The sequence below is a fragment of the Drosophila tropicalis genome, unplaced genomic scaffold (assembly GCF_018151085.1).
Source record: "Drosophila tropicalis isolate 14030-0801.00 unplaced genomic scaffold, ASM1815108v1 contig_39, whole genome shotgun sequence".
Taxonomy (NCBI): Eukaryota; Metazoa; Arthropoda; class Insecta; order Diptera; family Drosophilidae; genus Drosophila; species Drosophila tropicalis.
Window position 1 is genome coordinate 114,015 of NW_027172851.1, and position 13,288 is coordinate 127,302.

At 35.2% G+C, this 13,288-nt stretch overlaps 1 protein-coding gene across 1 annotated transcript; it reads left to right on the forward strand.

Moving 5' to 3' along the window:
• Positions 1–11,452: 11,452 nt before the first annotated feature.
• Positions 11,453–12,605, forward strand: LOC137572539 (GATA zinc finger domain-containing protein 18-like). Its single transcript, XM_068284280.1, has 4 exons — positions 11,453–11,877; positions 11,971–12,076; positions 12,179–12,310; positions 12,369–12,605. Exons 1-4 carry the CDS (start codon positions 11,570–11,572, stop codon positions 12,603–12,605), a joined length of 783 nt encoding a protein of 260 aa, XP_068140381.1. The 5' UTR covers positions 11,453–11,569.
• Positions 12,606–13,288: the final 683 nt, after the last annotated feature.

Consider the following 13,288-nt stretch of genomic DNA (forward strand, 5'->3'; position numbering starts at 1 on the left):
GTAGTATTTGCAAAACAGCATTACGCAATGTTATCATTTAAATACAAAGAAGCTACAGGCCAATACGCATGCGCTCTTCTTCTTCCTTAAACCAGCAGCGCATTTTTTAGGCGAGGTTGCCTTAGTTTTATGGCTTACGCATCGCTGTCGCAGGTCTCCGCATATTGGGACTATATACATCTGATAGGTAAATATTTCACCTACCTAGGGTATGTAGTCCGGTATTGATACTCCATCCATCGATTGTTGAAATCGCCCAATATTCAGTTTTAAAGTTGCGATTTTTTTTTAAAAATTATCATTTTTTCCTTTTCACTAAAAATGTCTCAACTTTGGGCGCCTCTAGCACCCATAAATCTCAACCGATTTAAAAAATTTTTCGGATTCATAATCTCTGAAGTATTTCCTATCGATTGCATATATAATTTTTGCCAAACGCGATCATGAAAAAACGTATTTTTGCAACGCTATCCCGGCAGAGGCCCAATTGTGCGTCGTCGTCGAAAAGTTGTCAGCGAGAGAAGTCGAAAGTCGTCGGTAGAAATAAGTTGAAGAATCAAGTCGTTATAAGTTGAACACTAAACGTTGTATTTAATTAAGCATAATTTGTGTACTCGCCCTATTGATACTATTGCATAAATAGTAATGTATTGGAAACATTGTCTCATGTCGTGCAAGACGAATGTGTGAAAAATTAAGTTAATTTAGGGAGAGAGATCCCATTCATACAGATTCGATAGAATATACCGCATTTGTAACGCCAGACGGTCAATTTTGATTTATGTAATTGTCTATTTGGACGATATTATGATAGTCTCTCCAACAATTGCATTGGGTTTAGAAAGTATTAGTATTAGATGTCCCAACAAAGTTTTGGTGGATTTCTTTTAAGTGAGCTTAGTAAGCTTTTAAACAATGTTGGAATTATTGAGCTGTAGCAAGCGAACAAACTTGCATGTGGCACCATTAAGTATCACTACATAAGTCTGATTATCTATGCCTGAGACAATGTTTCCAAGACACCGCAGTGCGGGAAGTAATGTCAGCTTCAACCTTCTCGTTGGATTCATCCAACACATGAAAGATGCCCCAAAAGCCATCCGAAAGCATTTCAACATTCGAATTTTAGACCAATGGAATAGAACTCCGAGTCATCATATGACTAATTGTTACAGAAGTAACAAAAATTCAAGCAGTCACAAAAAATTAAACAAGTTATCCTTCTACAGCTTGGGATCTTACAGATGAAAGATGTCTTAATAGGTATCCCAAAGCACTTAAACTTACAGATGAAAGATGCCCCAAAAGAAAGCAATTCAACATAAGAATTCAAAACCAAAAGAATAGAACTTTGAGTCATCGGGGTTCGGATTCCAGTAGCAGCAATGATGTAGAACACGAAGAGAAAGTTCTAATACTAATCAGTCAGAGTAACTTGTCTGTAAGCCAATCTAAGATGCTTGCTTTTCATTTAAAAAACTCAAACAAATTTTTTAGAAGTGAGGCTTACAAAGGGAAAATGAGTTGTTCCTTAAAAATTGTCTTGTTTTCTTAAACATTGATTGACCACAAAGAGAATACTTTGTCTTGGGAAACACGAAAAGCACTGGTTGGTCCAGACAAAGTCTTCATACTACCATTGCATGTGGAACTCGGATAAATTTTAGCCAATTTAACAACTACGAAGTGAAACAAATGCAACATGGCTTAACAGGGAGTTGAAATCAAAACTAGTAGAAAACAAACGACACATTAAAAGTTTTTTTTTTTAAGACTGGGTGCTACGTCTACTTCTCATGGCAAGGGCGATGAAATTGGTGGCACAGTTAAAAGGCACGCATATAGATCCTAGCCAACAAAACGAGAATGTACAGAATCCGGCAAAACTCTTCGACGAATGGGCCAGAAAAGTTTTCAAGAATATTGCGTTTGAAATTTGTACCAAGGAGGACCACGCTATTCATGAGGAAACTTTTAAAATTAAAAAAAAAAAATTAGGAAAATTAGAAAAAAAACAACATTTGTGCAGCCATTTCATTCGCAAGGAATGGACGGAGTTATCTATTAAGGACATCTTTTTGCGACATGCGGAGAAATTGGCGAAGTGTAACAAGTGTAGCTTTTCTGAATTTGGAGGAAAGGGACAAATTTAAAATTACAAAAAATAGTATAACGACTTCAATACCTAACATTAATAACCCAATACCTATTTGTGAAGAATTTTTCAGATATTTAGTAGACTTCTCTGAGTCTTTAGAATGTCTCAACAAATACCTGGCCTTAAAGGGCACATTTTTCAAATTTAATATCCATATACCGTCTTCAAATGATTGAGAGCCACAACTTAAAAGGCAACAACGACAAATTGAGCAGAAGGGCCCATCCGCAATTTGTTAATATTTTACTAGGTAGGAGACATGGAAGATTTATTTCAAAGGTCAATATCGCTTGGATATCCGAGACAAGCGACAAATCGCAGCAGACTTCTCTAGAGAGTATACGGGATCACGGTTTTATTTCGGTTGCATCCATTTATAAAGAGAATATTTATAATGTTACTAATGGAATATTGATGAAAATAGATAAACATATTGATAACTGCTCTGGTAAATGTAAAGCTGGAAGCTTAGAGAACTGCTTCAGCCGTCTATGATAAGACTCTATTGGAAAAACAGGTCAAAACTAGTCCACAAAAACAAAGACAGAATTAAAAAGGTCTGAAGTATGGAAAAAATCGAATAGTTGTCAAGCTTTGATTAATAGTATGCCTAACCGGGTGGGAAAAGTAATGGTAAAATAAAGGTAAATACATTGAATATAGTTGATTAATATTATATATATATTATATTAATAAAACAAAAATAGATTGTTAGTGATTTGAAAACCAAAAAATTAAACATAACTTAGTGTACATATTATGTTTGACCAGCACGAAATTTGTCAATTACATTTATTTTTAACTTTTGAATGTTCTTTTTTTTCATATGGTTCTTTATTTCTACTAAATAATTTGTATGATAAAATAATTTATGAGAAAAAAAGTTGACTTGTTGTTGCGACTTCTGTTGGAACCAAATGAATAATGACATGTAAAGTATTTTACTTTTCATGAAAGTAGAGCTGGAAATAGCAGCGATAAAAAAATCGATAGGTCGATGATGAATCGACTTACTCGATATTTCAGTGTTGGAAAGTGGAAAACCCGGCTAAAGCTAGATTTTAGTGTTGCCAGTTTGTTGTTTTATTTGGCGCGTTGTTTGACTGCTCTGGCAGCCAAATTTTACTCTGAATTATAAGATCGAGGACAATTCGGCTGCTCTGGCAGCAAATAAGAAATATTGTATCGAGTTAATTTGGCATCTGGCAACACTATCTAAAATCTTGACAGTTTTTTAAGCCGGAAACAACTACTTTTAGCTATAATCCCGCTAATTTTTGGCCAACTTTACTCTGTTGGCAGCCTTCTAGTCTTTCCAAACACAATTAAAAAGTTGTCATAATTTGTTATAGTACCAGAAAGAAAATATACGTTTTTGTAACTTTTACTCGGTGCCACTCTTCAACGCTTTTTATTTGTGAGCCCATGCCATTAAGGCCGGCGCAAAGGGCGTCCCAAGCCTTCGCCACAAGGATTCTATCCCCTTTAACATATCCCTTGGCTATGTCCGGATAGAAATTAAGCATGAATAAAAAACTTAAATATAATTTACAAACATTTCCACAGCTGTTTTTCCATTGGTCTTTGGCGCGCTACAATTGAAACAGAGATGCCAACTTAGTTCGTTGTGCTTTTTTCCATTTCCAGCAGGTTGGCAGGTTAATTTATTCAATGGCGTTTTCAGAAAGTTATAAATAATATATAAAAACAAGCAATTTAAGCGCTTCAAAGCAGATCTATGCAAAATTAATACAAGTTTATTTCAGCAATGTTTTATTTTAAATCAATGTCGCAACAACCGCAATATTATCCAAATGTTTCAAGAAAAGCTGGGAGCGATTTGAAAACTGACAAAACGACATTTCTGTGACACCTACGTTTGCTTTTGGGTTTGTTTTAGGTTGTTATTGTGACACCCCTGATAGAAAATAATATGTTGTTTTGCAAGCTCTTTATTATGGTCACCGAAATTTTATTCCTTTCTATAACATTAATAACAATATTTAAGTAAAAAACTTATGCATGTTTTAAGTTATGAATATCCTTATCTGAACCCGCATTTGAACAGCTTTTAAGACGTATCCTGCCGAATAAAGATACACACATATCTATGGCGCCAAGTTACATTAAGCAAAAGCAGCTCCAATCTCGCTGAGTCAAATTTCCTTTACACCTTAAATTAAGGCGGCAAAGCCTTTCACAAAAGGGTAAGAGTGTACAAGTGACTTTAAAAATCGTTCTGAAGCAGATTTGTTTAAAATACGAATACGAACATTTTAAATGTTATAAATTTAGGTGTATTTTAATATTCTTTGTGGAACAAAATTCATTTTTTAAGTAAAGTTATCGTTTAAGAAAATTAAGAAGAAATGAAGTAAATCGTCTCGTCGACTTTGGTATACCATGCACCATGTATACCGAAAAAATTATAAATTGATTTTAATCGAATGTTCGCAAATATAAACACAACTATTCGAAGAAACGAAATTAAATTGAACGATTAATCAAACACAGTTTCTGCATTTATATCGTAGGGTACTGCAATTTCCATATCGTAGTGTATAGCACCTCGTCCTCTAGACTTCGCATCTAATTTGTTTTTAGTTTTTAGTAAAACGTAATCACCAGCTTGTGTTTAAACTTTAAACTTTAAAGCATAGTTCCCAAATAATTTTTGAATTTTTCGGTTGTTCCCGCAAGCAGAACTTAGAGATAATGAAGCAAGTAAGTCGACTCGTCGACTTGGGTATACCATACACCAGGTGAAACAAATATTTCAAATTTCGAAAACCAAATGTATGTCTATTAAATTGTTTTTACATGCTTCATACTATGTGCTATCTCGCTCACTCTACAAACACACGAGCACTCTAGCGCCGGCACTAGCCAACGGCCAATTCTGGCCTTGTGGACCGCTTTGTAAAATACGTTCATACGCATATTTTGCATGTTTCTAGTCCGATTTCAATAAAATTTGGTAGTTTGGTAGAAATAGATAAGTTTAATTAGTCTGCTGAATTTAAATGCGGTAGTGCAAAAACTCGCAAAATCGGTTTTTTCTAAATTACGGAGGAGGAAGTGGGCGTGGCAAAATTTTTAAATGCGCGTCTATTAAACTAGTCTGCATACCAAATTTGTCTCTAGCTATTATACTTTTTAAGAAAAACAGTTTTATGTGATTCCTGGGGGCGTAAGGGGGCGTGGCAAAAAGTTTGAGCAATTAATTTCTGCGCGCTAACTAAACGGGTATACAAACTAAATTTGATGTCTTTAGCTGTTATACTTTTTAAGAAAAACAGTTTTATGCTCTTATAGTCTCCGAGATCTGCGTGTTCATACAGACGGACGGACGGACAGACGGACATGGCTAGATCGACTCGGCTGTTGATCCTGATCAAGAATATATATACTTTATAGGGTCGGAGAAGCTTCCTTCTGCCTGTTACATACATTTTGGCGACTTTAATATACCATTTCACCCTATGGGTGTATGGTATAAAAATCAGACCCAATCGATTCCGGTCTGAGCAGCATACTTGGTTTTTATACCCTTGCAGAGGGTATTATAAAATTGATCAGATGTTTGTAACGCACAGAAGGAGACGTTTCCGACCCCATAAAGTATATATATTCTTGATCAGCGTGAGAAGCTGAGTCGATATAGCCATGTCCGTCTGTCCGTCCGTCTGTGCGTACGCGATTTACTCAGCCGTCTTAAGAGCTATCGGGCTGAAATTTTTTTTCGTGGGTTTTTATTACCCGGCAAATATAAAGTATGAAAACCATAAGGATCGGACCACTATATAATAGAAGAACTAGAAGAAACATTTTCATAAAAATCGAGTATGCTATGAAATTTACATATATGAGAGTAAAATTGTTTTGTTTGTATATTGATGCAAGGGTATACAAACTTCGGCATAGCCGATGTTAGCTTCTTTGATTTTTTTTGTTTCGGTTCTCTGTTGAGCACTTTGCGTAAAGCTGTTCGAACGTCAAACAACAACCGAAACGAGCGATGCTCACACAGAAATACTTATAAAAAACCGATTGACTGAAAAAGTCAAGGCAAACGGTATTTTTTTTTAATTTTTGAGGAAACAAAGCTAACTTTGATGCACAGTGGTTATTCGTATTAATGTTTCCTGTAAACTAATATTTATACCCTTCCCAAAATGGTATATTAACTTTGAAGGAAGCATCTTCGTATGTCCGTCCATCTAGACCCTCAAATACTGCACAAACAGTGACATATCTCAATAACTTCGTTATTTTCTGAGCAATTGTCGTCATTTAATATTTGTGAGCTTAATTTACCTCCAAATGACTGTGCCAAATTTGATCAAGATCGGGTGACTATATCTTACAATTCTTTTGAAATTATTTATTTTAAATTAAGCTTTACGATTAAAATCGAGTTTAAATTTTTTGATTGACGACGCAACTTGTACATCGCCAAGAGCATTCTGCGTAGACCGTAGCCCCGATTAAACCGCGGACAATAAATTTTTTGAGAGCGCTCAAAACTCGCTCAACTAGGCCATCGCTCGACTTCCTCCTATAGCTATAATGTGAAACATCTACCTTGATCAGCAATTATTCTGTTCAGAACTTCAAACAAAGAAATAGATGATTTCAAATAAATTTAGTGCAAACATCGATTTGTACTATTATATATATGTTCCTTGAGGCCATTCTTTCGACAGGGTTTTTCGTAATGTCAATCTGAACTGTACGCCTTGGAATGTTTGATTTTGGGATTGGGTGCAATCCTGCCTACGCCTACCAACGGTGCACCCTTGGCTTTAGATCCATCTTCGTTCTTGATGCTATATACACAACGAACTCACGACCAATCGAAACGACTCAACTACTCCAACTCATGGAGTGATATCCAGATATCTGCAGTCCTTTGGAGAAGAGGTTGTCTTACTAAAATATTCCACTACATTGGGATTGCCATTAATCCGATGCGTAAACACATTTGCTAGCAAGTATATCGGTTTCACAATCTAAGACTATTTGACGCCGATCCAGAAATTATCTCACACTATGACCTGTTGATGGCGGTGTCAAAAAAGTTAGTGCGAGGATCTTTCATGAATTAGATCTTGGCTCTCCAAGTGGCGTTTTATATCCCAGATACTGCATCGTAGTTTTAAGGAACTCATCTTTTTGAAAATTCCGCTGCAGTCATGCAGGAAAGGTTTCACCTTAAACACAGAGCACTGGTCACTGGATCGTTCTAATTTGCAATGAGTCTTTTTGTGTCCCGCTTTTTTGGATGCGTTATAAACGTAAGAGATCTTCCTTTTCACAATATGAGTATGATTGAGTGAGTACAAAGAAGAATTTTATCAAAAAATACCTTAAATATAATTCAGAAAAAGGCGGAAAGTGTTTCTCGTGGCCGTCAAGAACTTAATTTAATGAAGTCTTCAAAAAGAACAAAGCCACGGCGCACAGTGGGGCCATCGCAAATTAAAATGTCAAATTTAATTAAAAGTTTATCCTTCCATGTAAATCCTCACAAGCTTTAAAGTAAATTCCATGCACTGGATTTTGCAATGCATTGGAGAAACTCCATGTTTGTAGCAGTTCTGATTTGCACTCAATAAAGGTAATTTTTAGAATATTTTTAGAACTGATATAAGTATATCGTCAAGTAGTCTTTTTATTTTATTTTCTTTTAACAAAGCAATTAACAAAGCATAATTTCACATGCGACGTGTTTTCCAGGCGAAGTGTACCTAGTTTTATGGCTTACGATCTTACATCGCACCACTTCGGATACTTAGACGACATACAACTGAGTTCACAAAAATAGCAGTGCCCTTCAGCTTAGACTTCAAAGTTGTTAAATCATATTAAGTGCACCAATTTTTGACAAATATAATTTATATTTATATATCACAAAATAAAAGAAAAGAAAATCCCTTGCTTTCGGAAATGAGAAAATAAAAATACATTTTTTGCTATATTGATTGCAAATTATTTGAAACTTCTATCCAGTGTTGATACTAGTTAATAATTCTTAGTTCTATTCCAACAAAGTTAATGAAGAAATATTTAGTGTATTTCTTCAATGCATCTAGTTTAATATCAATTTTAGTAATAATTACTGCAACAGACTAAAAATAAAGAATATACGTTTCAGATAAAACAAAAAGAGCCTAGATCGATTATTTAAATCGCCCGATAATTAATTTTAAAGTTGCGAACTTTTGTAAAAATGATTTTACCCATTACACAGGCCGACATTTTTGAGGTCATGAAAAAGTGTTTGAAGTTCAATAGGTCTCCTATAGTAATTGGGGGCTGCTAATCACGGCCCTGTACTTAGTTTTTCTCCATCAAGTCAGGATTTCGAAAAAAATGCGTTCAAATTATTCAAAATGACCTAATTTGCAATATATTATTTCATGATTTAAGCATAATATTGTATTAAAAACATTATTATTTTATCCTATTAATATATTAAGCTTGATTGAAAAGGAATTTACAAAATATCAAAGAGTTATTTCTTTGTTATAATGGATAATATCTTACACTCTGGATATAGTTCTATAATGAGTAAAATTTCAAACAAAAAGTATGCTATAGGGATTCCAAGAATTGTCTGCTTTTAAATTTTAAAGAATTATGGGAATCTGCTGCGTGTAACATATTGTTTATTAGTTATATATGCAAACAAGAACTAATTTTCTTACACAGAATATATTAAAATCCGTAAAAAACGTTGAAAATTTTTGTTTAAACTTTCTATAGTATACTTTTGGGTGCCTATTTTCCAACCCCAAATCTCCAGATTTCACAAAATCTAGACGTGATGGACAAAAACCAAGTATGCAGTTAGAATCAGCGTACCCGAATTAGTTAGGAACACTTCTCAAGTTAACGTCAGCAAAAATCATGTCGGCCTGTGTTATTAGTAACCATGATTGTCAACCGGTTTCAAAAATCTATTGGATTCATAATCTGAGAAGTATTCCCTATCGAGAGAGAGCGTATGGCTCAACTGGTCAAAATAGATAAGATCCCTGTTTGGGCGCAACGAAAATCAATCAAATCAAAATATATGTATATTACTCCGCTCTATCCTGACAACATATCTGCAGACGAATCTACCGAGCTTAAATATTCGCTAGAAAACACTGTGCAACACCAAAAATCAAACCGCACCGGATTTTTTTCGGAAAGTACATCTATTTAATAGCAATACCCTATTTGGATTTGCTTCCAATAAGGAAATAGTTTGTAATGATTTGAGCCTAAATTGCAAGCTTCTCATATGTTTATTTAAGCAAGGGATTCGAACGAAACAAAAGAATTATAAATAAAATTCTCCGTGCAAAGTGCAAAGGAGTGATAGCAATTGACTCCGGTGAAGTAACGGCAAGCACAGCTTACAAAACTAACAGTAAGCTTACTTACCGTCGTTTCGATTTTTTTAGATTTTCTTCAAAAAAGATCATTAATTTTCAGTAATTTAATAAGAATTATCCATTAAAATCTTTAACACGGGTCGAGATTGTATTGGGCCTACTTCGTAGGCTGTAAGCAACTGTACTATTTATTGCCCAGCTTTACAGCGATACCCCATATATATAATGTCCGTCAAGTTAGCGACACTGTTAAACTCGAGTTAGCGACGGTTAACCCTCTGTTAAGTTTTTTGTATTTTTATTTTTTAAATTTTCAGCTATTTATTATATTTTTTGAAACAAATAAAGCCTTAAATTATTAATAATAGATGAAATTTTTGTTTTAATTCAGTTTTGATGGTTTTTGAGCATTCCATGTATTGAGAATTTCTTCACGAAAATGTCCCTTTTTCGTTTTCGTATAGCTCCAAAATATTGCAACGGCTCAATGAAGATTGAATGCCAGATTTTTCGCCAATTATTTATCTATATCCCCACCAAGTTTAGTTTACAGAAAGTTCTAATACTAATCAGTCAGAGTGAACTTAATGATTTTTGCCGGGCAATTAACTTGTCTGTAAGCCAATCTAAGATGCTTGCTTTTCATTTAAAAAATTCAAACAATTTTTTTAGAAGTGAGGCTTACAAAGGGAAAATTAGTTGTTCCTTAAAAATTGTCTTGTTTTCTTAAACATTGATTGACCACAAAGAGAATGCTTTGTATTGGGAAACACGAAAAGCACTGGTTGGTCCAGACAAAGTCTTCATACTACCATTGCATGTGGAACTCGGATAAATTTTAGCCAATTTAACAACTACGAAGTGAAATTTTTCAAGAATATTGCGTTTGAAATTTGTACCAAGGAAGACCATGCTATTCATGAGGAAACTTTTAAAATTAAAAAAAAAAAAATAGGAAAATTAGCAAAAAAACAACATTTGTGCAGCCATTTCACGCGCAAGGAATGGACGAAGATATCTATTAAGGACATCTTTTTGCGACATGCGGACAAATTGGAGGAGTGTAAATTGGCCAAAACTAACTGGATATATATGTATATATTTCTTTGGTAAATGTAAAAGTATGAATGTGTACATATGTATGTATGTATGTATACGAAACTGCTCAAATTTCGATCTCCAGCAACAATTTTGCCTCGAAATTGCCAAAATTTTGCCTCAATGGCCAATTTCTGCTTATGATATGATCATTATAAGACAGAAGTAAAAATCATCTTAACTTTATATTTCCTCCTAAATTAATAAACTGAAACTGTGTTTCAAGAATTTGGTAACATAAATAGAGTCACCGCAAAAATGTTGAGTGCCTTACTTTTTTTGTAGTGTATATTCCACATGTGTTTTGTTTATATATCGAAGGCAGCAAAAGGGGTTCGCATAGTTCGCTTATTTTTCTTGGCTTTTTCTGTATTGTTTTTGCAATTTCGGTTTGCACTTTTTCTTTTTTAGTTTTGTTGTTTATTTGTATTTTGTTTAAACAAAGTGAATTATGTCTTTATGGCACTTTAAACTAATTCAATGCTTCAGATTCAATTGAAATGATTGGCAAATAGCTCAAACCCAAGTTCCCTCACACACACGTAACTGCTTGTTGGATGGGTAGGCAGAGTTCAATGAACTTTAGGAAAATTGCGTTTCCTTCAAAGTTCGCGTTTGTATGTATTTAAGGTGTACAAATGAATGATTAGGCCTCAACCCTTTTTGAATATTTTTGGAGAAACACACAAAGTAGAGCGCCAAAAAGTATGCAATGCATTATAAATTTTCAATTTGAAATTTCTCTTTGCAGACGTTTAAAACGCGCAGCATCCAAACCACTTTACATTAAGGACATACGCAAATACTTTTTTGGTAGCAAACCTTAAGAGAAAGAGAGAGAGAGAGCGGGTGTGAGAGAGATTAATTGCACGAGAGAGTAATTTGTGCAGAGTAGAGGCCTCTTAGAGCTGTTTAGCCTGAAGGCATTATGGCCTTCTCCCGCTACAATATCGAAAAGCGCCGATTCATCGAGCTAGTTCGCCAGAATCCCATATTATGGGACTGCCGTTTGCCCCATTACAAGCGTTCGGACAAAAATAAGGCCATCAAATGGAACGAACTGGGACGCATGTTCAATGTGAATGGCGAGCGTGTGCAAAGGACTTTTACATCGTTGCGCGAGATATTTCGTCGTGAACTGAATCATGAGAAAATGTTGGAAGCCCAACGTTTTACATCCAAATGGGAGTATTATGATGCCATGGCATTCCTTAAGGAGGTGATCAGGGAGAGAAAGTAAGTACCCCACTCTGTCACTTAACATTGAATATATGAATAAATAAGAGTTTTTTGATTAAATTTTAAATATTGTTATGATTTATTTTGCAGATCTCGTGAACGCATTAAGCATGAGTCTACTTCTGGCGAAACCTCCAACAACAACAACAATAATAATAATTCAATGTCAGCAGTAACAACAACAATAACAGCAATAGTAATAATAACAACAACAACAACAATAGTGTGACTCACGATGAATATTTTGCTCCAAGTGATCCCAATAATCCGAATAATCAATTAAAAAACGGATCAACAGTGTTACCTCAAACACAAGCTGAGTAGTGCCATTAGCCAAAATGCCCCTGGCGCTACCACTGCCATTGCCACAGCCACTTGCAACAACAGCAGCAGCATCAACAACAACAGCAGCAGTAACAACTTCTGCAATGTTGCCTAACCTCAGTCAATTGCCTTTGGCACGATGGCACCAGGCCCAACATTTGCAGGCTCTACAATTGCAACCGGATGTGACATTAACCTCACTGAAACCCACATCGACAACCACTCCAATAACCACCACTACCGCCACCACCACGCCCACAGCCGCATCGCCCACTCAGGTCTTGTTATCCTGTTCACGGTCATGCAGCAGTTCGCCCTCGATCTATATCAAAGATGAGCCCGATGACTCCCACGACGACGAGTGCAGCTTTTTTGATTTTGGAGGAAAGGGACAAATTTAAAGTTACAAATATAGTATAACGACTTCAATACCTAACATTAATAACCCAATAGCTATCATAGATACATACGTTTGTGAAGAATTTTTCAGATAATTAGTAGACTTCGATGAGTCTTTAGAATGTCTCAAGAAATACCTGGCCTTTCAAATTTAATATCCATATACCGTCTTCAAATGATTGAGAGCCACAACTTAAAAGGCAACAACGACAAATTGAGCAGAAGGGCCTATCCGGAATTTCTTAATATTTTACTAGGTAGGTTCAACACCAATTTTTATTAATGCAAAAAAATTAGATTCCTTGATATTAGTTTTGGCAAATCTATTACCAATATGTTGACCATTTAAATGATTGAGAGGACAGCAACGGCAAATTGAGCAGAAGGGCCCATCCGCAATTTGTTAATATTTTACTAGGTAGGAGACATGGGAGATTTATTTCAAAGGTCAATATCGCTTGGATATCCGAGACAAGCGACAAATCGCAGCAGACTTCTCTAGAGAGTATACGGGATCACGGTTTTATTTCGGTTGCATCCATTTATAAAGAGAATATTTATAATGTTACTAATGGAATATTGATGAAAATAGATAAACATATTGATAACTGCTCTGGTAAATGTAAAGCTGGAAGCTTAGAGAACTGCTTCAGCCGTCTATGATAAGACTCTATTGGAAAAACAG

What these genes read in the sequence shown, in the direction of transcription:
- LOC137572539 (XM_068284280.1), top strand. Translation starts at nt 11,570, where the DNA reads ATGGCCTTCTCCCGCTACAATATCGAAAAGCGCCGATTCATCGAGCTA. An exon ending in GAGGTGATCAGGGAGAGAAA is followed by an intron (nt 11,878 to 11,970) that starts GTAAGTACCCCA and finishes TTTATTTTGCAG; the next exon opens with ATCTCGTGAACGCATTAAGC. An exon ending in GCAGTAACAACTTCTGCAAT is followed by an intron (nt 12,311 to 12,368) that starts GTTGCCTAACCT and finishes CAACATTTGCAG; the next exon opens with GCTCTACAATTGCAACCGGA.